Source organism: Camelus ferus, chromosome 5 (assembly GCF_009834535.1).
Source record: "Camelus ferus isolate YT-003-E chromosome 5, BCGSAC_Cfer_1.0, whole genome shotgun sequence".
NCBI lineage: Eukaryota > Metazoa > Chordata > Mammalia > Artiodactyla > Camelidae > Camelus > Camelus ferus.
Genome location: NC_045700.1, coordinates 6835650 through 6860012, shown reverse-complemented (window position 1 = coordinate 6860012; position 24363 = coordinate 6835650). Strand labels below are relative to the sequence as shown.

The following is a 24363-nucleotide window of genomic DNA, read 5'->3' as shown; positions in this document are numbered from 1 at the left end:
TTCAGGCTATCTGAATTCCCTTTTGTATCAAGTGCCTGTTCACAGTCTTTGCCCATTTTCTATCACGCGGTTGATGTAGGCCTTTCTGTGTCGGTCTTCATCCTTCCCCGCTGTGAAACTGGAAAAATTTTCCCCACGTTGTCTTCTAGTATGTTTATGGGTTTATTTTTTAATCTAAACCCAATCTAGTTGAACTTGTTTCACTATAAGGAGTCAGATTATTCGTGCTTCTGAAATTCCTAGTCAAATCAAAGGGTCTCTCCCCCAAAGCAAAGGCGTCCACCCAGGACAGGGAACATGTGCTGGGTCAGGCACAAGAAAAGGGATACAAGCTGGGGATTTCTCGCCAGTCAGGCTGTCCCCGGAAGGAGGTAGCTTTCTGGAAATTCCAGAAATAATATTCTTGGCACTGGGAAAGCAAACCTCCCTTTTCCCTGTCCAGTCCGGCATCCATGTGCCCTTGCCCCTTTGCTTCTTTAGACAAATAGTGTCTCCGGCGTGCTCAGCACGGTGCTGGGGCGGAAGGAGCTCACGTTCCGCGGTAGCCCCGCCCCCCCAGCCAAGCCCCGCGGTAGCCCCGCCCTCCCAGCCGCGCCCCCCCCCCCGCGCCCCCCCAACCGAGCCCCGCCCCTTAGCCCGTTAGCCAGTTAGCGAGCCCGCTGCGCTCGCACTGCGGCAGGTGTCAGCCTCGCAGGTGCTCCGCGGGTCTGCGGTCTCAGGCATCTGCTGCTCTCCTGCCTTCCTGCGAGTTCTGATGCGCAAGCATAGGAGGCCTCTCCTCTCCTCCCACGAGATTTGAAAGAGAAAGAGGAACAGGAACTCACAATTCTCCAGCACCCAGCTTCCTGCCTGGCCCATTCGTGGGCACTTTACAATCACCTCCCTGCTTCTTAAACGCGGAAAGGCCGTCCAGGTGTTGGCTGAGCCCCACACCAGCTCCTCCCGCACAGGGACAACCCGGAGGGCCCCGTGGGCTGTAACCAACCACGCCTGCTGGCCTCACTGCCGCCTCCAGGCCCAGTGCCGCCTGCTTGAGAGGAAAGGAGCTGGGAGAGGTGCGTGTTCACAGGGTGTCGTCCCACAGCACTGGATTAGATGCTGGACGATCAAAAGTAATCACCACCAGAAATTACATTACTTTATTCAACGTATGTCCTCATCTGTAAAGAGTTAAACATGACCTTTCAAGGATTTTTTGCTTTGTGTTACTTATTTTAGAAAATTACTATTATAAAGTTTTTAAAAAGTCAATACAGATGTAGAAGGGAAAAGGTAACAATTTCTCTTCAAAACCTTTCAGTCCCATTCCACAGAAGTCAGTCAGCAGGCTGGTCTGTAGTATCTCCTCACATACATAGGATTATAAGTGGGAGTTTGGGAAAGAGAGGGTTACACAGTGGCTCATACACGCATATTAACTCTGAACTTTCTTGTTCAATAATACAACAAATACAAAAAAAAAAAAAACCCAGCAAATACAAAAAACAGCAAATATTTTTTTTTAAAAAAACAACGTATATAAAACTCCAGGGGTTTTATATACATTGTTCTCTAGTTGAATGTTGCCTGCTATTTCATAGTATGGCTGTACTGTATTTTAGTTAACTATTCTTTTGTTGCTCAGTATTGAGATAATTTCTAGTTTGGAGCCATTGCAAGTAATGCTGCAACAGCTTTCTTGATCAGAGGTCCTTAGGTATTGATGCTTTTATTTCTGTAGGATCTAAAAGGATTGTATAAAGGGTACATGGACTTTTTTTTTTGGACTTTTAATTTGAATAGATTTCAGATTACTTTCTGAAATGATTGTGGCCATTAACACTCTCAACAGCAGTGCATAAGAGTACCCACTTCTTGACATTTCTCCAACTTAGATGCTTATTGCTCTTCTTAATTTTTGATTATCTGAAATACATACCGAATGTGATTTAAAAATAAAGACATTATAGTGTTAGCTAACTCAGTAAAATCAAGTAGTCAAAAAAGGTTATTAGTACCTGAATAATATAATCATAAAGCTGATTTATGACACAAATGAACTTATTTACAAAGCAGAAACAGCCTTAGACACAGAAAACAAACATATGGTTACCAGGGTGAAAAGGGGGGAGGGGATGGAGGGATAAACTGGGACTTGAGAATTTGCAGATACTAGCTACTAGCTATAAAACAGAAAAAAAAAATCCTATTGGATAGCGCAGGGAACTATAGTCAATACCTTATAATAACCTATAATGAAAAATAATATGAAAAGGAATATATATATGTATAATTGAAACACTGTGCTGTACACAAGAAATTAACACAACATTGTAAACTGATTATACTTCAATTAGAAAAAAGAAAAAAACTGATTTATTAGTGCTATAAATATAAATGTATATGCGTATATATGTACACAATGGAAAACAACATTCCTTTGAGATTTTCCCTGTGCTCAGGAGGTGTTGTCTATGGGAGGAGCAGGTGCGGGGGACCTCAGCAAACACCTGGACAGCCCGCCTGCGTTTAACAAGCAGGGAGGTGATTGTAAAGTGCCCACTGAAGGGTCAGGTATGAAGCAGGTGTTGGATAAATGTGAGTTCCTATTTCTCTTTCACTTTCAAATCTTACGGGAGAGGCAAAGCCTCCTATGCTTGCGCATCAGAGCATGTATGAAGGCAGGAGGGCGGCAGATACATGAACACAGGGGAAGGGAAGGGGAGAAAAGTTCTGAAAAGTTTGCTCCCTCTAGCTGAAGCCCTGGGCAATCAACAATGGAACAGAAACTCAACTTAGAAATAGTGAGGCGCCATCTAGTGGCTGCTCCTGTGATTGCAGCCTGTGATTGCAGGAGCAATTTGCAAGGAATTGAGGGGGTGCTCCGGTTTCTTCCTTCCACATACAGTGCCCTTAAGGCGCAAGAGTTCCTTTGTTCCAAAACAACCACTCTTAGTATTTTGTTAAATTTTATTACAAGTTTTCTTCTATAAACAAATTTTATGTATTTAACAAGGTTATGATCATGCCATCTCTAGAGGGTTTTATTTTCTATGATTTCACATCCTGCAGTTTGTTCCTTTAAAGCTCTTTTAAGTTGAGAAATACTGAGTCATACAGAAAAGCATAGTGCACAAACATGTCGCTAATATATTGCTGTGAAACAAAACACCGAGTCAAGAAACACCACACTGGAACCCCTGCCCCGTCCCCTGCCTCCTCTCTGACCTTGGCCACTGTGCCAACTTTCATGGTATTCACTTCCTTGCCTTTCATTATAATTTTACTGCTTAACTTTGTGCCCCCAAACAATGTAGTTTATTTTTGCCTATTTTTGAACTGTCTGTAAGTACAACCTTATGTATTCCTTTAAATCTTATCCATCCTGTTAGCTTTAATTATGTTAAGACTCATCTTTGTACTGTCATCTGAAGTTCTTTCATTTTCATCATAATGTAGAATGACTTTGAATCCACATACCACAATGCGTGTACTGTTGGTGCGAGGACAGTTTGTGCCCAGGTGTCTACTACAGGTGCACATGCATTTCTGTTGGGTGCACCTCCCAGGAGTGAAATGGCTGGTCCCTGGGGCGTGTGCATCTTCAGCTTTACTAGATACTGCCAAATATTATTCCAAAGTGATCGCGCCAGTTTACACTCCCTCCTTAAGAGTTTCCCTTGCCCCGTATTCTCATTAACGTTTGCTTGATATTGTCAAGCAACTTTAGCCATTCTGCTGGGTGAATAGAGGTATCACATTGTGGTCCTAATTTGCATTTCCCCAATGTCTACAGGCTAAGCACCCGTTAAATGCTTCTTGACAATTTGCATATCATCTTTGTGGATGTGTCTGACCTCATTTCTTGTCCATTCGTCAGTGAGATTGTCTTTTTTCTTACTGATTGTATATATTCTGGATACAATCCCGTTGTTGGTTAAATGTGCCACAAATACCATTTTGCACTCCGTGGCTTGTCTTTTTCCTTCTTTGATGGTATATTTTGATGAACAGAAGCTCTTAATTTTAATGTTTCCAAGTGCATCCATCTGTTCTCTACCCCAGGACCATCTTGCTTTTGGTTTGACGTTGTTGCTGATGTTTTAGCTTTTTATTTTGATTCGGTTTTGGCTAGCACATATTTAACTAGAGTTGATTTTTCTTGTTTCCTCTTGCACTTTTTTAAACTTTTATTTTAAAATTATTATTTGAAAAATAAAGTTATTATAGATTCACAGGAAGTTGAAAACAAACACATAAAGGTCCAGTGTACCCTTTCCCCAGTTTCCCCAAAGGTAACACCTTACATAACTACATCAAAGCCAGGAACTGACATTGAGAGAATGTGTATGGATACTTTGTTGTCATTTTATCACCCACGTAGATTGATCTGAGGACTACCTTGAGCCAGATGCATACGATTTCACCAGCCTAATGCTTCACTTCTTCGCAGACGCACTCTCCTTCCCCTTCCCTAGCCACTTTCAACCACTAATCTGATCTCCATCTCTATGATTTTGTAATTTCAAAAATGTTACCCTTTTAGATTGGAGTTTTTCACCCAGCATAAATCCAGGGATTTCCATTGAGTTGTTGTGTGTATCAATTCCTTTTTATTGCTGAGTACTATTCTAAAGAATGGCTTTACCATTATTTTCCTTAACCAATTACCTGTTGAAGGACATTTGGGTCATTTCCAGTTTGGGTTATCACAAATAAATCTTAAAAAATTTATGAACAGGTTTTTGGTTTGTTTTGTTTTGTTTTGTTTTGTTTTTGGTGGACAAAGGTTTTCGTTCCTTTGGGATAAATGCTCCATCAGTGTGATTGCTAATATATGTTTAGTTTTTGAAAAAAGTGCCAATTATTTTCTAGACTGGCTATACCATTTACATTCCCACATCAACGTATGAGAGGATCTGATTTTCTCTCTCTGCATCTTTCAACATCTGAAATTTTACGTGTTTTTCATTTTACCTATGCTAGTAAGCGTGTGGTGACATCGCATGATTCTGACACTCGTTTTACAAAGGCTAATGATGCTGAACATCTTTCATGTGCTTATTTACAGCTTAGCTGCTATAACAAAACACCACAGACTCAGTAGAGTAAAAAACAAGAGAAATTTATTTCTCATAGTTCTGGAGGCTGGGAGGTTCAGTCAGCCTATAGGATTCACCATTTATGTATACAGTTCTTCAGTGAAATGTCATGTTGTATCTCTTGCTCATTCTCTAATTGAATTCTTGCTTTTTACAGTGGAATTTTGACAGGTTTCTTTCCAAAGAGCTATACTGGAAATAGAACGTTGTATAAATTTTAGGTGTACAACATGTTGACTTGATAGAATTATATATTATATATTGCAATTTTATATTGCAAAATGTTTACCAGTGTTAGCTAACATCTCTATTGTGTTACATAATTTTCATTTCTTTTTTGTTGTAGTAACATTTAGGATCTAATCTCTTAGCAGCTTTGAAATTTATAAAACAATATTGTTGACTATAATCACTATGCTTGTTCATCTTTTGGTGCAAGTTTGTACCCTTAAACATCTCCAAAACTACCTTTCCCCCAGCCCCTGGTAACCACCATTCTACTCTGTGATTCTACAAATTCAGCTTTTTTTAGATTCCACATATACATGAGATCATACAGTATTCATCTTTGTCTGTCTGACTTATCTCACTTAGAGTAATGCCCTCAAGGTCCATCCACATTGTCGCACATGGCAGGATGTCCTTCTTTCTCACAGCTGAAATATATACCACATCTTCTCTATCCATTGATTCTATTCATTGATGGACACTTAAGTTGTTTCCGTATCTTGCCTATTATGAATAATGCTGCCTTAAACATAGGAGTGCAGCTTTTTTTTTTTTTTTTTGATATCTTGTTTCCATTCCCTTTGGCTGTATACCCAGAAGGAGGATTGCTGAATCATCTGGGTAGTTTTAATTTTTTGAGCAACCTTCATACTGTTTTTCATAGTGGCTGAGCCAATTTACATTCCCACCAGCAGTGCATGAGTGGTCCCTTTTCTCCATCCTCCTCCCCAACACTTGTTATCTCTTATCTTCCTGATGACGGCCATTCTAACAGGTATGAAGGGATATCTCATTGTGGTTTTGATTTCCATTGCCCTGACTATGAGTGATGTTTGAGCATCTTTTCAAGTACCTGTTGGCCACTTGCATGTCTTGTTCAGGAAAATGTCTGTTCAGTTCCTCTGCCCATTTTTCAATCAGATTGTTTGGTTCTTTTGTTATTGAATTGTCTAAGTGCTTTATACATTTTGGATATTAACCTCTTATCTAATACATGGTTTGCAAATATTGTCTACTGTGGTGTAAGTTGCCTTTTCATTTAGTTGTTTGTCTCTTTTGCTGGGCAAAGCTTTTTAATTTGATGTCGTCCTACTTACTGATTTTTGCTTTTGTTGCTTGTGCTTTTGGTGTCATATCAAAAAATCATTGCCAAGACCAATGTCAAGGAGCTTCTTGCTTCTTTTCCAGGAGTTTTACTGTATTTGGTCTCATGTTTATGTGTTTAATCTATTTCAAGTTCATTTTGTGAGTGGTGCAAGGATAGGGTCCAATTTTATTTTTCTGCACATAGTTATCCAGGTTTTCCAACACCATTTGTTGGAGGGGCTGTTCTTTCCCCATTGGATGTTCTTGACTGCCTTGTTGCATATTAGTTGACTGTATATGCTGGGGTTTATTTCTGGGCTCTCTATTCTGTTCCATTGGATTTATGTATCTATTTTGACACAAGTACCATACTGTTTTTATTAGTATAGCTTTGTAATATAGCTTGAAATCAGAAAGCGTGATCTCTCCAGCTTTATTCTTCTTTCTCAGGATGGCTTTGGCCATTTGGGATGTTTTGTGGTTCCAAAAAATTTTTATTTCTGTGCAGTACGCCATTGGAATTTTGAAAGGGATTGCATAGAACTTATAGATAGATGGCTGAGAGTAGTATGGACATTTTAATATTAATTCTTCCGACCCATGAACATGGTCTGTCTTTCCATTTGTTTGTATCGTCTTTGATTTTTTTTTAATCAATGTCTTATAATTTTCCTTGTGAAGATCTTTCACTTCCTTGGTTAAATTTATTCCTAAATATTTTATTATTTTTGATGATATTGTGAATGGGATAATTTTCTTAACTTCTTCTCAAATGTTTCATTGTTAGTGTATACAAATGCAACTGATCTCTGTGTGCTGATTTTTTTTTTTATCCTGCAGCTTTACTGATATCATTGATTCTGACAGTTTTTTAGTTGAATCTTGGGGATAATCTATATACAAAATCGTATCATCTACAAATAGTAATAGTTTTACATCTTCCTTCCCAATTTGGATGCCTTTTATTTCTTTGCCTTGTCTAATTGCTCCAGCTAGGACTTCCAGTACTATACTGAATAAGAATGGTGAGACTATGCACCCTTGTCTTGTTCCTTATCTTAGAGGAAAAGCTTTGAATTTTTCAACTGTTGAGTATAATGTTAGCTGGGGACTTGTTATGCATGGCCTTTAATATGTTGAGGTATGTTCCTTCTATATCCAATCTGTTGATAGTTTTTATCATGAAAGGAAGTCGTATTTTGTTAAATGCTTTTTGCATCTATTGAAATGATCATATGATTTTTTTATCTTTTATTCCATTAATGTAGTGTATTCATATTTATTGATTTGTGTATGTTGAACCATCCTTGCATCTCAGAGATAAATCTCACTTGATCAAGGTGTATGATTCTTTTGATGTGTTGTTGAATTCAGTTTGCTAATATTTTTAAGAAACTTTGCATCTATTCATCAGGCATATTGATCTGTAGTTTTCTTGTAGTGCCTTCATCTGGCTTTGGTATCAGGGTGATGCTCACTTTGTAAAATGAGTTCAGAAGTGTTCTCTTTTCTTCAATTTCTTGAAAAGTTTGAGAATAATTGGCATTAATTCTTCTTTACATATTTGGTAGAATTCACCACTGATACCATATTGTTCTGGGCTTTTTTTGTGTCGGGAGATATGTGATTTAGTCTATTCAGATTTTCTGTTTCTTCATGATTCAGTCTTGGTAGGTTGTATGAGTCTAGGAATTTATCCATTGTCCTCTAGGTTATTCAATTTGGTCACCTATGACTGTCTCTGATAATCCTTTGTTATTTCTGTGGTATCACCTGTAATAACAACTCTTTCATTTCTGATTTTATTTGAGTCTTTAGCTTTTTTAAAAATTTCCTAGTTAGTCTAGCTAAAGTTTTGTCAATTCTGTTTATCTTTTCTGAAAAGCAACTCTTAGTTTCATTATCTTTTCTATTTTTTCTGGTCTCCATTTCATTTATTTCTGCTTTGGTCTTTGTTATTCTTTCCTTCTGATAACTTCGGCTCAGTTTGTTCTTCTTTTTCTGGTTCTTTAGGTTAAAAAGTTAGGTTGTTTATTTGAGATCTTTTTTCTTACTTGTAGCATTTAGCACTGTAAATTTCCCTCTAAGAATTGATTTTGCTGCATCCCCTAGGTTTTAGTGTATTGTGTTTTCATTTTCATTTCTTTCCAGATACTTTTATTTCATTTTTAATTTCTTCTTTGACCCACTGGTTGTTCAGGAGTGTGTTGTTTAATTTCCACATATTTGTGAAATTTCCAGCTTTCCTTCCACTATTGATTTCTAGTCATTCTGTTATCTAAAAAGATACATGGTAATATTTCAATCCTCTTAAATTGCAAACACTTTTCTTGTGACTTATCATATGATCTATCCTGGAGAATCTTCTGTGTGTGCTTGAGAAGAATGTATATTCTGCTGCTGTTGAATGGAATGTCATGAATATGTTTGGTCCATTTGGTTGAAAGTTTAGTTCAAGTCCAACGTTTCCTTGTTGATTTTCTGAATGACCTATTCATTGTTTAAAGTAGGATATTGGAGTCCCCTACTATTACTATATTACTGTCTACTCCTCCCTTCAGATATGTTACTTATTGTTTTAGTATATTTATGTATTCCAGTGTTGGGTGCATTTATATTTATGACCTATTATATCTTCTTCCTGAGTTGACCCCTTTAAAATAAAGGGGTGTTCTTTGTCTTGTTACTGTTTTTAGCTTAAAGTCTGCTCTCTCTGATATAAGTATAGTGACCCCTGCTCTCTTTTGGTTTATACTTGCATGGAATATCTTTTTTTATCCCTTCTCTTGAGCCTATATGTAACGTTAAATTTGATGTGAGTCTCTTGTAAGCAGCATGTATTTTTCTTTTTTAAAAAACCTGGACAACCACTCTCTGCCTTCTGATTGGAAAATTTAACCTGTTTACACTTAGAGTATTTACTTATAGGAAGGGACTTACTAATCTCATTTTGTTCATTGCTTTCTGGCTTTTTTTGTAGTTCCCTTGTTCCTTGCTTCCTCTCTGCTTTCCTTTGTGAATGGGTGATTTTCCACATAGTATGCTTTGATTCCCTTCTCTTTACCTTTTTTCACTCCAAGGTTAACATTAGGCTTATGTAAAACATCTTATAGATAAAACATTTTCTTCTATGCTGATAATAACTTAACTTTAATCATATACAAAAACTCTAGCCCTTTATTTACCCCCCTTTATGTTTTTGATGTCACAATTTACTTCTTTTTATATTGTTTTTATTAACAAATTAGTATAACTTTAGTTATTTTTAATACTCTTGTCCTTTAACTTTATACCAGATTTAAGTAGTTAATATACCACTACATTACAGTATTATAGTATTCTGAATTTGACTATGCCTTTAATTTTACCAGTGTGTTGTAGGTATTCATATGTTTTCATGTTACTAATTAGCATCCTTTCATTTCAGCTTGTGGAATTCCTTTCTATATTTCTTGTAAGACAGGTCTTGTAATAATGAATTTGCTCAGCTTTTGTTTTTCTGGGAAAGTCTTTATCTCTCCTTTATTTCTGAAGGATAACTTTGCTGGACAGAGTATCCTTGATTGGCAGTTTTTCACTTTCAACACTTTGAAGATATCATCCCACTCTCTTCTGGCCCATAAAGTTCCCGCTGAGAAATCCACTGGTAGCCTTGTGGGGTTCCCTTGTAAGTTATGAGCTTCTTTTCTCTTGCTTCTTTTCAGATTCTTTGTCTTTGACTTTTGATAGTTTTATTATAATGTCTCTTGGAGAGGATCTATTTAAGTTGATTTTGTTTGGTGACCTACAAGGTTCATGAACTTGGCTATCCAAATCTCTCCCCATATTTGGGAAGTCCTCAGCCATTATTTCTTTAAATAAGCTTTCTGCCCCCACACTCCCTCTCTTCTCCTTTTGGAATTCCAATAATTCACATATTGTTTCTTTTGAGGTATCTGATAGATCATGTAGATTTCCTTCACTCTTTTTCATTCTTTTTTCTTAATTCTCCTCTAACAGGATAATTTCAAATTCCTGTCTTCTATTTCACAGATTCTTTCTTCTGCTTGATCCATCCTGACCTTGATGCATTTTTCATTTCATTCATTGTATTTTCCACTCTAGAATTTCTGTTCGGTTCTTTTTATTTTTTAGATATAATTGACATACAACATTATATTAGTTTCAGGTGTAACAACATAATGATTCAATATTTGTATATATTGTGCAATGATCACCAATAAGTCTAGTTAATATGTCACCATACACAGTTACAGACTTTTTTTCTTGTGTTGAGAACTTTTAAGATTTATGCTCTTAGCAACTTTCAAATATGCAATACAGCATTATTAACTGTAGTCACCATGCTGTACAGTATATCCCCATGACTTATTTATTTTATAACTGGAAGTTTGTATCTTTTGACCCCCTTCACCTATTTCATGCACCTCCCCATCCCCCTACTTCTGGCAACCATCAATCTCTTCTCTGTATCTGTGAGCTTAGTTTTTTCAACTCTTCCCCATTGACTATGATGTCATTTAGCTGTGGGCTTGTCACAGATGGTCTTTATTATGTTGAGGTGTGTTTCCTGTATACCCACCTTGTTGAGAATTGTTTGGTTCTTTTTTCAATTAATGATTTTTATCCTTGTTAAACGTCTCAGTTTGTTCATATATTGTTTACCTGATTTTGTTGACTTGTCTTTCTGTGTTTTCTTGTAGCTCATCAAGTTTCCTTAAAACAGCTGTTTTGAATCTTTGTCAGGTAAATTGCAGACTTCTATGTCTTTAGACTAGGTTACTGGAATATTACTATGGTCCTTGTAGGGTCACGTTTCCTTGATTCTTCATGTTCGTTCAACTTTTGTGTCTCTGTCTTCAAACTGAAGTGGAAGTCACCTCCTCCAGTCTTCTCTCACTGCCCTTGGGAGAGAAATACATGCTGTCAGCCCTGCTAGTAATCCTGAGGCTTTCTTAGACCTTCTGTGAGTACACCTCTCCCATGCTCCTACTACTTCTGCTAAGAGGCTTCCTAAGTTAGTATGCCTTCTACTGACAGTGCAAAGTGCCAGACTGGGTGTGACAGTCTCCCTTCTATTTTCTACAAGTTGGCTTAAATTTGTGTTCTCTCTCTGACCCACAGATTCAGGCTGATTTTCTTCAGGTGCCCACAGCTACTTTTTCCATCCTTTTTATTTCAACTGTACCTATATCATTATATTTGAAATGAGTTTCATATATCAAGCATATAGTTGGTTGTGGTTTTTAATCCACTCTGCCCTTACCTGCTTTTAACTGATCTTTTTATCATATACTATTTACCATTTATATATAAAGTAATTGTTTGGGCTTAAGTCTGCCTTTTTACCTTTGTTTTTATTTTTGCTTCATGTTTATCATTTCTATGTTCACTTTTTTTTGCACTGCTATGTGTTACTTGAATCTTTTAGAATTTTATTTTTATGTGCCATAGCTTATTTGAGTCTCTTTAGTTTTTAGTGGTTGCTCTAGGAATTGCATTGTACACATACAACTTATCACAATCTACTGGTATAGACATTTTACCAGTTCACGTGAAGTGTAGAAATCCTGCCTCCCCTTAAATTACCTTATCTTGTTTATAATTATCTTTAAATATTTCCTCTAAATGTGTTGAGAACTACTTCAAATGATATTATAATTTTTGCTCTGAAAATCAAACATAATTTAAAACTCTCAAGAGGTGAAGGAATGTCTGTTGTATTTATCCATATTTTTATTCTTTACATTTTTTTCCCCTGATGTTTTTTGCAAGTTGCTTTCTTTCATCATCGGTTTCAAAACTTCCTTTAGCCATTTTTTAGGGTATATCTGATGGCAACACATTCTCTGTCTTCCTTCCTCTAAGGATGTCTTGATTTTTCCTTTATTCCTGAAGAATATTTTCACTGGCATATAGGATTTTTGTATTAACAATTACTTTCTTGAGAGAAGCAAGATGGCAGAATAGAAGGATGCTTGTAGCTAACCCTCTGCCACAAATACACCAAAACTCACATCTATGGACCTACTCAGCCAACCAGAGCACCTGCCGAACTCTGAGGGAACATCCCCCTCTTTGAAAGACAAAGATGCCAAAAATCTGGTAGGAGAAAAGGAAAATAGAAAGAAGAAAAAGCAAAACAATGCAGGACCAGTCCAGTGGGGAGGGAGCAGAAAAGGAGGACTGGCGCTCGTTCGCTAGGTCTCCCACCACCAGCGAAGAGGCCAGCAGGACAGAGGGGGAGCCTCCGAGGCTCAGATCTGCCCTGAGCACCCCTTGACCAATAGAACTGAGTTAAGCAGGCACAGAGAGTCCCCACGACACCCTGCCCAAGACGCAAGCTGACAGCTGGGGCCCGGGCAGGCTGCCCAAGCTGGGCGGAGGACTGGGGCGGCTGCACTGATGCAGCCCTGGGGGACTGCAGGGGGCTGCGCGCCGTGGCTGGGAGGGGATACAGAACAGAACAACCTTGGTCCCCTATAAATTGTGAAACAAGCAAAGCAACATGGCTGTTGTGCCCTGGGGGGAGGGGCACCGTAGCCTTTGTCTCCTCAGACCCGCGGCGCCATTACTGGTGCTTCTCATGAGAAGAGAGGCTGGGCACAGCCACAGCCGCCACCTCCTGTGCATAGCGCCTGGGCTGGGGGCGGTGCCGAGACCTGAATCCGCACCCGGGGGCTCCGCAACCTCCTAGGCAGGACTGAGACTTGTTTACAGCCCGAGGCAGAGAGGATCATTCTGACCTGGCATCTCAGAGAACTCGCGCCACCAAGACAAACAAGGAGCTGAGATTTGGCACAGAGAAGGGGCAGGACTGTTCCGTGGTCTTCCCTGAGCCCGCCTTTGGGGCACCAACCTGAGGCGGAGCGGGCAGCTGCACAGAGCAGCTGGAGTGACCAGCGCCCAGAGAGGGCGGGCGGCCACCTGCCCTCCTGGCAGGAATGCAGCACCTGACCACGTTGCTGGGAGGGGGAGTGACCTGCCTGCCCACTTGGGTAAGAGTTCAGCACCTGACCCAGTGTTGGGAGGGGGTGCGATCTGTTAACTGACAGCCACTGGGAGCAGCACAGATGAGGACGCCAACAGAGGGCCTCTGGAAACAGCAAGCTGAGTTCACGAAACAGGAGGAAGAAACAAATACCTCTCGATAAAATTATTAAGAGCACACCGTCTCTAGGAGAACTAGATAACTGATAATCCTTAAGCCACAGTGTCAGAGAGATATGCGCAATATGAAGAAGCAGAGCAACCACTCCCAATTAAAAGATCAAGAGAAATCCCCTGAAAGCACGATCAAGGAAATAGACATTGATGGCCTACTAGATCAAGATTTCAAAAAAGGAGTGATCAAAGTACTGAAGGAACTAAAATAAATAGTGTTTAGAGATATAAAATATGTCAAAAATGAAATAGAAACTATAAAGAAGAACCAAGTAGAATTAGTAAACTCATTTGCTGAGATGAGAGCTGACCTAAAGGCTGTACAAAGCAAGCTAGATAATGCAGAGGAACGAATAAGTGATAGAAGACAGGACGACAGAAAGCACCCAATCAGAACAGCTGAGAGAAAAACAAATAAAAACCAATGAAAACAATATAAGGGACCTATAGAATAAAATAAAGCGTGCCAATCTACGCATAATAGGGGTTCCAGAAGGGGAAGAAAGAACAAAGGTGATTGAAAAGGTATTTGAAGAAATCATGGCTGAAAACTTCCCAAACCTAAAGGAATCAGATATCCAAGTACAGGAGGCTCAGAGGATCCCAAACAGGAAGAACCCAAACAGACCCACACCAAGACATAGCATAATCAAGATGGCCAGAGTCAAGGATAAAGAGATGATGCTAGAGGCAGCAAGAGAAAAACAAACTGAGTTACAAGGAACCTCCATAAGGCTCTCAGCTGATTTCTCTACACAAACACTATAGGCCAGAAGGGAGTGGCAAGATATATTCAAAGTCCTGAATGAAAAAAAGATGCAGCATAGGATACTCTATCCAGCAAGGCTATCCTTTCGAATAGAAGGAGAGATAAAGAACTTCACAGACAAGCAAAAACTAAAAGAGTTTAGCAACCCTAAACCCATGCTAAAAGAAATACTGACAGGTCTACTCTAAATAGAAAAGAAGCAGGATGCTACAGAAATGAGAAACTCACAACTGGAAAGGAGATAACTACCATGAATTACAAAAAGAATAAACACAAAATTGTAAAAGAAGACATCTAAATCATTAAGAGTGGGAGAGGGAAGCAAGGAAAGCCACTGTGGAAAACAGTATATGGAGATTCCTCAAAAGACTAGGAATAGACTTACCATATGACCCAGGAATCCCGCTCCTGGGCATATATTCAGAAGGAACCCTACTTCAAAATGACACCTGCACCCCAGTGTTCATAGCAGCACTATTTACAATAGCCAAGACATGGAAACAGCCTAAATGTCCATCAACAGGTGACTGAATAAAGAAGAAGTGGTATATTTATATGATGGAATACTGTTCAGCCACAAAAACCGACAACATAATGCCATTTGCAGCAACATGGATGTTCCTGGAGAATGTCATTCTGAGCGAAGTGAGCCAGAGAGAGAAAGAAAAATACCATGTGAGATCGCCCATATGAGGAATCTAAACAAAACAAAACATAAATACAAAACAGAAACAGACTCATAGACATAGAGTACAAGAAGGGACAGACTGGGATTTTAAAACGCTGAATACATAAACAAGATTATACTGTATAGCACAGGGAAAAATATACAAGATCTTGTGGTAGCTCACAGCGAAAAAAAAAATCTGACAATGAATATATATATGTTCATGTATAGCTGAAAAATTGTGCTCTACACTAGAATTTTACATAACATTGTAAAGTGACTATAACAATAAAAAAAGTTAAAAATAAATTGCTATAAAGGAATATAACATTAAAAATCAGTTTCATATTGAACTATTCATACTATAATGTAAATGAGACTTCATTATTGCTGTAGACTATCTCCTAGCCACTGTATCTCTTTATTCTAATTCTCCATTTTTTTTCCTTCTAGACTATATCAACATGGATTTATATATAATGTATCTGAATGTATCTACTTAGTATTTTTATTTATCAATTGAACTAAATTACAGGTTGTTTTGATAGTCTATGTTCATTGCCAGTCTATGTTTCCTTGTAAGTTGATAACAAGTAAGAACTCAGTAGTAGAGACTTTATTATTTCTACCTTGGAGATTCATAATCCATTTTTAATATGGACCCTTTCATATACATATATATTAAAACCTTATTTAATCAAAAAAACCCCCAAACAATTACTTTCTTGAAAAATTACACTTGAAAAATGAGCCACTTCTTTCTGGTCTTCATGGTTTCTAATAATGTCATTCATTTATTTTATTGTTTAATTGAAGTACAGTCAATTACAATGTGTCAATTTCTGGTGTACAGCACAGTGTCCCAGCCATGCATATACATACATATATTCATTTTCATATTTTTTCCATTAAAGGTTATTACAAGATATTGAGCATAATTCCCTGTGCTATACAAAAGAAACTTTTTTAAAATCCATTTTTATATATAGAGGCTGACATTTGTAAATATCAAACTCCCATATTTATCCCCTCACCCCCTTTCCCCAGTAACCTTAAGATTGTTTACTATGTCTACAAGTCTGTTTGTTTCATAGATGAATTCATAGTGTCCTTTTTTTTTTAAGATTACACATATGAGTGATACGGTATTTTTCTTTCACTTTCTGACTTACTTCACTTAGAATGACAATCTCTAGGTCCATCCATGTTGTTGCAAATGGCACTTTATTCTTTAAATAGCAGAGCAGTATTCCATTGTATAAATATACACAATTTCTTTACCCAGTCATCTAATGATGCCATTGAAACTGCTTTTCCCTTGCAAGAAAGGTATTTTTTCTATTTCACTGCTTTCAGGATTATTTTTGTCCTGAGATTTCAGAAGTTTGATTATGAAGTTTTTTTATGTGAATTTTTTGAGTTTATCTAATTTTGAGATTACTTAGCTTCTTAAATTTGTAGGTTTATGTCTTTTGCCAAATTTTGGAAATTTTAAACTATTATTTCTTTGAATACATTTTCATCCCCACTTACTTTCTTCTCTCTTTTTTGGATTCCAGTTGCTCTAGTGTTTGATCTTTCTTTATAGTCTTACAGGTCCCTGAGACTTTTTTTTCAGTCTGTTTTCTCTTTTTTGTTCAGATTGTGTAATTTCTATTTTTCTATCTTCAAGTTCAGTGATCCTCTGTCTTCTCCATTTTCCCATGAAACCATTCATTGAATTTTTAATTTGTTACTGTATTTTTCAGTTCTATAATTTCCACTTAGTTATTCTTTATATTTTCTATTTCATTAATATATTTTCTCTGAGATGTTCTACCATTTTTTCCTATCAAATAGTTTTCATTTGTTTCAAGAGTATTTATTTTGCTTTTTGAAACATTTTTTGATGACTGCTGTAAAATATTTGTCAGATAATTTCGACATCTGTGTCTTCTCAGTGTTGGCATCCATTGGTTGGTTTTTTTTTAAAATTCAAGTTGAGATTTGTCTCCAATCTTTGTATGACTAGTGAATTTCAGTTTTATTCTGGATATTTGTGGCAGTATGTTTTGAGTCTCTGTATCTTGTTTAACTCTTCTGTTTTGCAGACCACTTCTGACACCACCAGTAGGGAAAAGTAGGCATTGCCCCATTACTGCCAAGAGTCGATGGAATCCCAGGTTCCTTTTTTGGCCTCTGTTGACCACCTGTTGCAGGGATGGGTGTCTTATCACTGACGGGTGGGAACAGGAGTTGAGATCCTCCACTAGAACTCCTGTGACGCCTCCCTGGTTCAGAGGGAGACTTGTTCATGTTCCCTTTGGGGTCATGGTCATGTTAACGCCAGGTGGTGGTGAAAGTCCTGGCTTTCTCCTGCGCTGTCCCCTACACCAGCCTAGCAGCGCAGGGGAGGGATGTTCCACTACCACCAAGTAGGGGATGGGAGACACCCTGCAGAAGGGCCCCGTTGCCACTGGCAGGGGATCGAAGCCCCAGCTTCCCTCTAGGTTCTCCTAACGTCACGAGGCTGGGAGAGGGCTGTACGTCACTGTAGCCAGATGGGGTTGGGAGTTTCCACTCACGCCTTGGTGAGGGAGGCGGGGAATGAGGGCATGTTCCATGCTTTTTACCATGCTGGAGTAGCGTGGTTCTTGTCTAAAGGTTTTCTGTCTTGCTAAACTGATCTTCTGGGTAAAAAAAGCAGGCTTTTGCTGGGGTTTTGTGTCTGTGCCTAGTGGTATTTCCAGGTTACAAGATTCTCCAGGACCCATATAAGAGGTATATATAAATGGAATATAGGATGCAGAGAAAACTAAGGAACTCACTGGTGTGCTGTTCCTTGCATTCTAGGACCCCTAGCTGCTGTGTCTTCGTCTCTCTACCATTCAGAGTCTTTATATTATTGTTTTACACATAATATCTCAAGATTTTAGCTGCATTTAGTGGGATGAATTGGGGGAAGTGTGTCCAACCATCTTGTCCAGAACTAGAGAGCCCCTGTTTTCTGGACGTTTTTGTTTTTTCATAGCATCTTGCTCCTATTTTATAGTTACAGAGTCTTCCTCTTTTTTTTTTTTTTTTTTTTTGAGGCTATTCATTTGTTGAGGCTATTCATTTTTGAACTTTCCTTCTATCACCCACATTTTCTATTTCCTGAGTATTTTCCCCCTATTTGTTTATTTTGGTCTTTTTAGTGTGTTGAAAGGAATGTCAGGGAGTCTTTGGCTGCATTTCATATTTTTAAGAGTAAGGCACCAAACGTGTGTTTAGTGCGGTGGGCGTGTTGGGGGCCAATCAACAGGCGGCTTCACCACAGGTGGTTAAGTGAGGAGTTGCTTGTTTTCTAAGTCAGTATTTGGAGGTCTTTTCTCTGGGGTGGGTGAACTTTGCCAGAGACACATCCTCCACTCTCCTAGGAGTTACACAGGCTTATTCTGGGAATGCAGCAGGGGGCTGAACCACAGTTCACTCTGCAGACTGTTTGCTCTGCCTGTTTTCATCCCAAACCCCTCCACTGCTTTTACCAGTAAGTCTGCTGTCCCAGAACCTGGATCCTCTTGTTCGGTTATTCAAACTGTTAAGTCTCTGGTGTTTTAACTTGGCTGGCATTTTGAGAAGAAAGGAGAAGTGGAAGAGGGAGGATGAATAGTCACTAGGCTGACCCGGCTAGGGGAGGGTACCCAAGGGTCACACTTTCACACACAGACTTTACACCAAAACCTCCATATGTTTCCCCAGGACCTGTCCTACCCTGCACAGTCCCTGGTAACTCCTCTCCTTTAGATAGCTTCCTATGCTCAGCTAAATCATTTGCTCTTTTGAGAGGGGTGATAATTAGGTTGATTGATTGATTTTTTTAATGAAGGTACTGGGGATTGAACCCAGGACCTCGTGCCTGCTAAGCACACCCTCTACCACAGAGCTACACACCCCGCCGCCATTTGCCCTTCTTACATTCACTTACCCTTTACCAGGTTTTGTTCAAATTCCTCATCTGCTATTGTCTCATCCTTTTTTAAATTTTTCTCTTGGGATTACAAAGATGGACAGTAGGCACTTAACTAATGATAGCTCCTTCCACTCTTAGCTGCTTTGTCCAAAAAGCTGCTCAGGTGCTTAAACCAGCAGCCAAGAATAAAGGGACTACTGTTAGTTTAGTACCTACTATCTGCCATCTACTTTTAATCTATGTAGAGAATGCTTATGCATTGGTGTCTCTATCACCCTCAATATTTTGAGTGCCTGGAGAGCTGGGACTCTGTTTTGTCTATCTTTGAGTTCCCATTGCTTAAGAAGTTCCATGGTGGCAACGTTTATTCTGTTCTCTGCTGAATCTCTAGCATTTGCATTGCTGTCTGGCACATACCATGTGCTCAAGAAAGGCTTGTTGAATGACATCTGGAAGTCAGGAATTTGTCTGCCTACTGGAACATTACTTTAGTCTGAAAGTTCTAGTTTCACAAGATAATGTCTACATACCTTGCACTATGTGGTGATGGATTTTGATCGGTCTTGCTCATGTCGGCTGATGGAATGATATTAAACACATTAGGAGAGCACCTTGTTCATCTGTGGATAAGAAAGTTACTGGGATGAAAACTGAATAAACTGAATCTGTATTGCCCAATACTACAAGGAGGATTTGTCAAAATTTCTCCAAATAAAAATGAAAAAAGCCTACCTGCAAATAAAAATGAAAAATCAGAGAATGAGTTTAATACTAAGTAGCATTTCTGTAGTGGTGTTCTCAGTGGGATCTGAAAACAAACCATTCCAGAAAGACAGGACGCCATCACCACCTCGGCCATCTCAGCCCCAAAACAGTAACACTGGCTGCCACGTACTGAATGTGTGACAGGCGTTGTGCTACATGCTTTATGTGCACTATCTCAGCCAAGTCTCAGAATGTTTCTGAGAGGTATTCATATTCCCATTTTACAGGTGAAGAAACAGAGAGGGGGTAAGGACACTTACTTGCCTAAAATCACGCTGCTGGTAAGAGCCAGAGCCAGGATTCAAATTCAATTTATCTCACCCCAAAGTCTGCTCTCTGACCCCCACCCTAGGATAGACAGGAGCCCTGGAACAGCCTGATCTGCCTTGCCCCTCTCTTATTTGCCGATCTCCCTAGTACAGTGATTCTCAAACTAGCTTTGCACCAGAGTCCCCTAGAGGGCATTTAAACACAGATTGCTGGCCCCACCCACAGAATTACTAATCCAGCAAGTCTTTTTTTTTTTTTTTTTTTTCCAAATTGAAGTATAGTCAGTAACAATGTGTCAATTTCTGGTGTGCAGCACAATGTCCCAGTCACGCATATACATCCATATATTTGTCTTCATATTCTCTTTCATTAAAGATTATTAGAAGATATTGAATATAGTTCCCTGTGCTCTACAGAAGAAATTTGTTTTTTTATCTATTTCTATATATAGCAGTTTAACATTTGCAAACCTCAAACTCCCAAATTTATCCCTTCCCACCTCCTTTCCCCTGGTAACCATAAGATTGTTTACTATGTCTGTTTCTATTTTGTAGATGAGTTCATTAGTGTCCTCTTTTTTTCTTTTTTTTTTTTGATTCCACATATGAGTGATATATGGTACTTTTCTTTCTCTTTCTGGCTTCACTTAGAATGATGATGTTCAGGTCCATCCATGTTGCTGCAAATGGCATTATTTTATTGTTTTTTATGGCTGAGTAGTATTCCGTTGTATTGATGATCCTTGAATATCTGCGTTTCTAGCAAGTTCCCAGGTGTATGAGTCATCTACTGCTACAGAACCAGCTGGCTAAGCTTTGGCTTATGGACTCTCACAAGGCTGTAGTCACAGTGTTGGCAGGGACTGTGCTCAGCTCAAAGCTGGACCATGGGATGTCTTGTTTCCATGCTCACTCAGGTGGCTGTTGACAGCCCTCAGATCCCTGCTGGCTGTTGGCTGGAGCCTCTCGCAGGCCTTGTTCACAGTATGTCCTGTGGCTCCTTCCCAAGCAAGGAACCCATGAGAGCCGCCCCCAGATGGGAGCCACAGCCTTTTTATAACCTAATCTTGGAAGTGACATCTCATCACGTCTGCCATAGTCTGTTCATTAGAAGTGCCACTAAGAGTCACTAAGTCCAGACCACACTCAAGGGGAGGGGCTCATACGAGGGCCTCTGTCAAGGTGGTGAAGGCTTTGGAGGCCATCTTAGAGGTTGCCCACCATACTGGGTGCTGCTGGGACCACACTTTAAAAAATCCTGCTCTAATTAATGGCCTCAGAATAAAGACCTTTCTTCCTGAGCAAATCAAAGCTCCTTGGTGAGTACATGGATATGTGACCCTAGTAACACCTCCAGGATGGGATCAGGGATGGGAAGGGAGCTGACTCTTTTCTATTAAGCATATGAGGGAAAAAAAGCAAAATTTTGCACTTAGGACACCAGTCTTCAACCAGAATTCTCTCTAAAGGCCCATAACCAAGCTATGGAAATGATAATGTTCTAAAATTCCAATAAAGCAGAAGTTGAGGTTAAAAGCATCACTGAGGGAGGGCATCAAGGGGTCCCAGCCAACAGCTCGGGCACGAGCTGGTAGAAGGCTAGGGGATGGTGTATTGGAAAAGTACAAGTTTTCTTTTGGTTTGAAAATAAGTGAGCTTGTGTCTGGTGCCAGTAAGCAGCGTTTGTCTGGAAGCCCCAGCGTGAGGGTGGCTTGGCTTCCTTACCAACGGCTTCATGGCATTTACTCACTGAAAGCTTTCGGAGGCAGTTTCCTTATGTCATGTGCATAAAATGCATAACATGGAGTCTTGCATAAAGATGTGCTCAGTTACCATCTATCCCCTGGGACGGGGGCGGGGGTGGAGATTTTGAGAGTTACAACAGAGTCTGAGGCGTGGTCCTTGCTTAGTTATGGAGATGTTATTTCCACCTACAAAGCAAATGTAGAATTTATACAATGTGGAATCATGAAAGGACATGGGGTTTAAAATCAGAAGAACTCAGAGCTACCCTGAACAATGTGGGGGCAAGGGGCGCCCACCCTCTGTGAGGTGGAAAAGCCAAGGAAAGCTTAACCATCAGCCCTGCACATTCACAGTTCCACATCCAGGGATTCAGCCATCCTTGGATCATGTAATACTGTGGTATTTACTATTGAAAAAACTGTGCATATAAGTGGACCCATGCAGTTCTAACCCATGTTGTTCAAGGGTCAACTGTGTAATGACACTCACAGCTATGTGAACTCAAGCAATCACTTAAGCCAAGTTTTTATTACCATATTTATAGGATATGGTTAATATATTACTATGCCATATGATAGCATACTATATACTATAATATTATGGATAACAATATATCCATAATATAAAGCTGTTTCACAGTGGAGTTGAGGGGAGAGGACTAAGTAAAAGTACTTTTTAAACTCAGAGCAATATTTGGGTGCCAATAAAATACACAGTGACTCTCAACCTTGGCTCCATATTAGAACCACCTGGCAAGCTCTGAAAAGTCCCAGTTCCCAGGCTGCACACCAAAGCCATTATGCAGTAATGATACCTCCCCTCCTTCCTGTCCTCTGCCGTCTTCTCTTTCTCCTTATGTGTGTATGTACATACATGTATGTATGTCTACATTTTTTAAGGCAGACGCTTGAAACAGTTAAAAGAGATTTCACCTTTGTTTCCACCAAACAGTACACACAAAGTGCTTGGAGGTGACATTCCAAAGAGGGGCTGTGAAAGGGGTGTCCACCGGGGTGGGACTAGGGTGGGCGGCGTCAGATCCGAAGAACACGTGCTCCCAGCGGGATGGGTTGATTTCAAAGCACAGAGAGGTGGTCGCGCAACACCAAGGCGAAGCGTCCTGTCAGTGGGGACAGCTTTTACTTTGAAAGTCAGTTAGGATGCCTGAGTGAGTAACAGCAACTGGGACGAAGTGATGGCAGCAGAGCCAAGGTGCAGTGTGTACACATCTAGTTAATGTCTGTGCCAAGAAAGAATAAGTGTTTCTGTTCTCAGGGGTATTGTTGAAGCAAGAGCTTTCTGCTCCAACCACTGACCCTTAAAAAGTCTTTCTAGTGAGTGTGCCAAGTTCAGTAGTTACTTTCCAGACCTTGTTCTTTTATCAACGTAGAAGACTTGATTTTTTGAAATATTTGAAAGAGGTTTTTACAGAAACTAGATTTGTTTTGTTCCTGATCTTCACATTTTCCGAAATTACTGTGAACAAAGTATTTCAATGGAATCTGTATGTTGGGGATTAACCAAAAAACATGGGATCGTACCCAAAAGAAACTGAACAGGGGAAGGTCACTGTGTGGTCAGCTGACACATCCTCCTTTCTGTTCTCTAGGACCACATGCCGGGGGAAAAACAGCCAGGCAAGACGCCCCGTTGCTCCCACAACCAGAAAGCTTCTCACATGGAGCCAGCTCCGAGGCTGCTCTCGCCCCCTGGGATGGGGACTTGGACTCTCCCCTTCGTCTCTGCAGAGGACGTCCCCGGAGAGACTCCTTCACCACCCCGGAGCCTCCTTCAGCACTCACACGTCAGTTTAGATGACCTGTGGCTGGAGAAGACGCAGAGGAGGAGGTTGAAGAAGCAGGCGCAGGTCGAAAGGAAGATGCACGCACATAAAGACAGAGTCCAAGTAAGCTACTCACACACCATCATCATCCGACTTGGCCAGGCACCCACTCTTCCAATGCAGCTGCTTTCCCTTCCTGCCCCTCCCCCGCCTCTGCCCCAGGACAGCCTGCAGGAGACACACTTCACAGTGATGTGTCCCCCTTGTCTCTGCAGTGTGTCTCTGCCTGCATCCAGCCCTGTGCAAGGCAGGGGAGCAGAACTGAAGAATTGGAGTCTGTCCTCAAGCCCCTTCCATAGTAATGACCATTTAGGGGGGACCTCCTCTGTGTCAGTCACTGTTGTTAGATCCTGGACAGCATGTGCTCTCATACTCATAAAGGTGCATGGCATTCTGATATAACAATCATGATTAAATTAATTAAGCAAAATTGTATAAAAAGAATTAGGTTTTGTCTCTAGGGACATTTTGACACCATGATTTTTGCATGAAACTGTCAGCTGTTTAACAATGACTTAATAGTTTATGAAGGATACCTTTTACCCAGCCCCTGACTCTATTTCTTGGTCTTTCCCTTTATAAAGTGGCAATATTTTTATTATCAAATATTCGTGAAGTACACATCCCTGAGCCTCCCCTCGCCCCTGAATACCCACTTGATGCTACTGAGGTGAAATTCACATAACATAAAATTGACCATGTCAGAGTGTACAATGCAGTGGCATTTAGTAGATTCACAAGATTCTGCAGGCATCACTCTGTCTAGTTCCAAGTCATTCTCATCATCTCAAAAGGAAACTTCATAGCCATTAAG

General features: G+C 39.8%; 1 protein-coding gene and 1 long non-coding RNA gene across 2 annotated transcripts in view; one reads left to right on the top strand and one right to left on the bottom strand.

The window, feature by feature from the left end:
• The window catches only part of ARHGEF4 (Rho guanine nucleotide exchange factor 4), a 200728-nt gene that overhangs the window by 81762 nt on the left and 94603 nt on the right, over positions 1-24363 (top strand). Inside the window, exon 3 of the mRNA XM_032479252.1 lies at positions 23316-23612. Within this exon, the coding sequence (XP_032335143.1) occupies positions 23316-23612 (297 nt within the window). The remainder of the gene's footprint in view (positions 1-23315; positions 23613-24363) is intronic.
• On the bottom strand, positions 5253-19788 carry LOC116663552. Its single transcript, XR_004319730.1, has 3 exons — positions 19457-19788; positions 11061-11299; positions 5253-5273 (listed from the first exon to the last, which is right to left on the bottom strand). It is a non-coding gene; the product is annotated as an uncharacterized LOC116663552 (long non-coding RNA).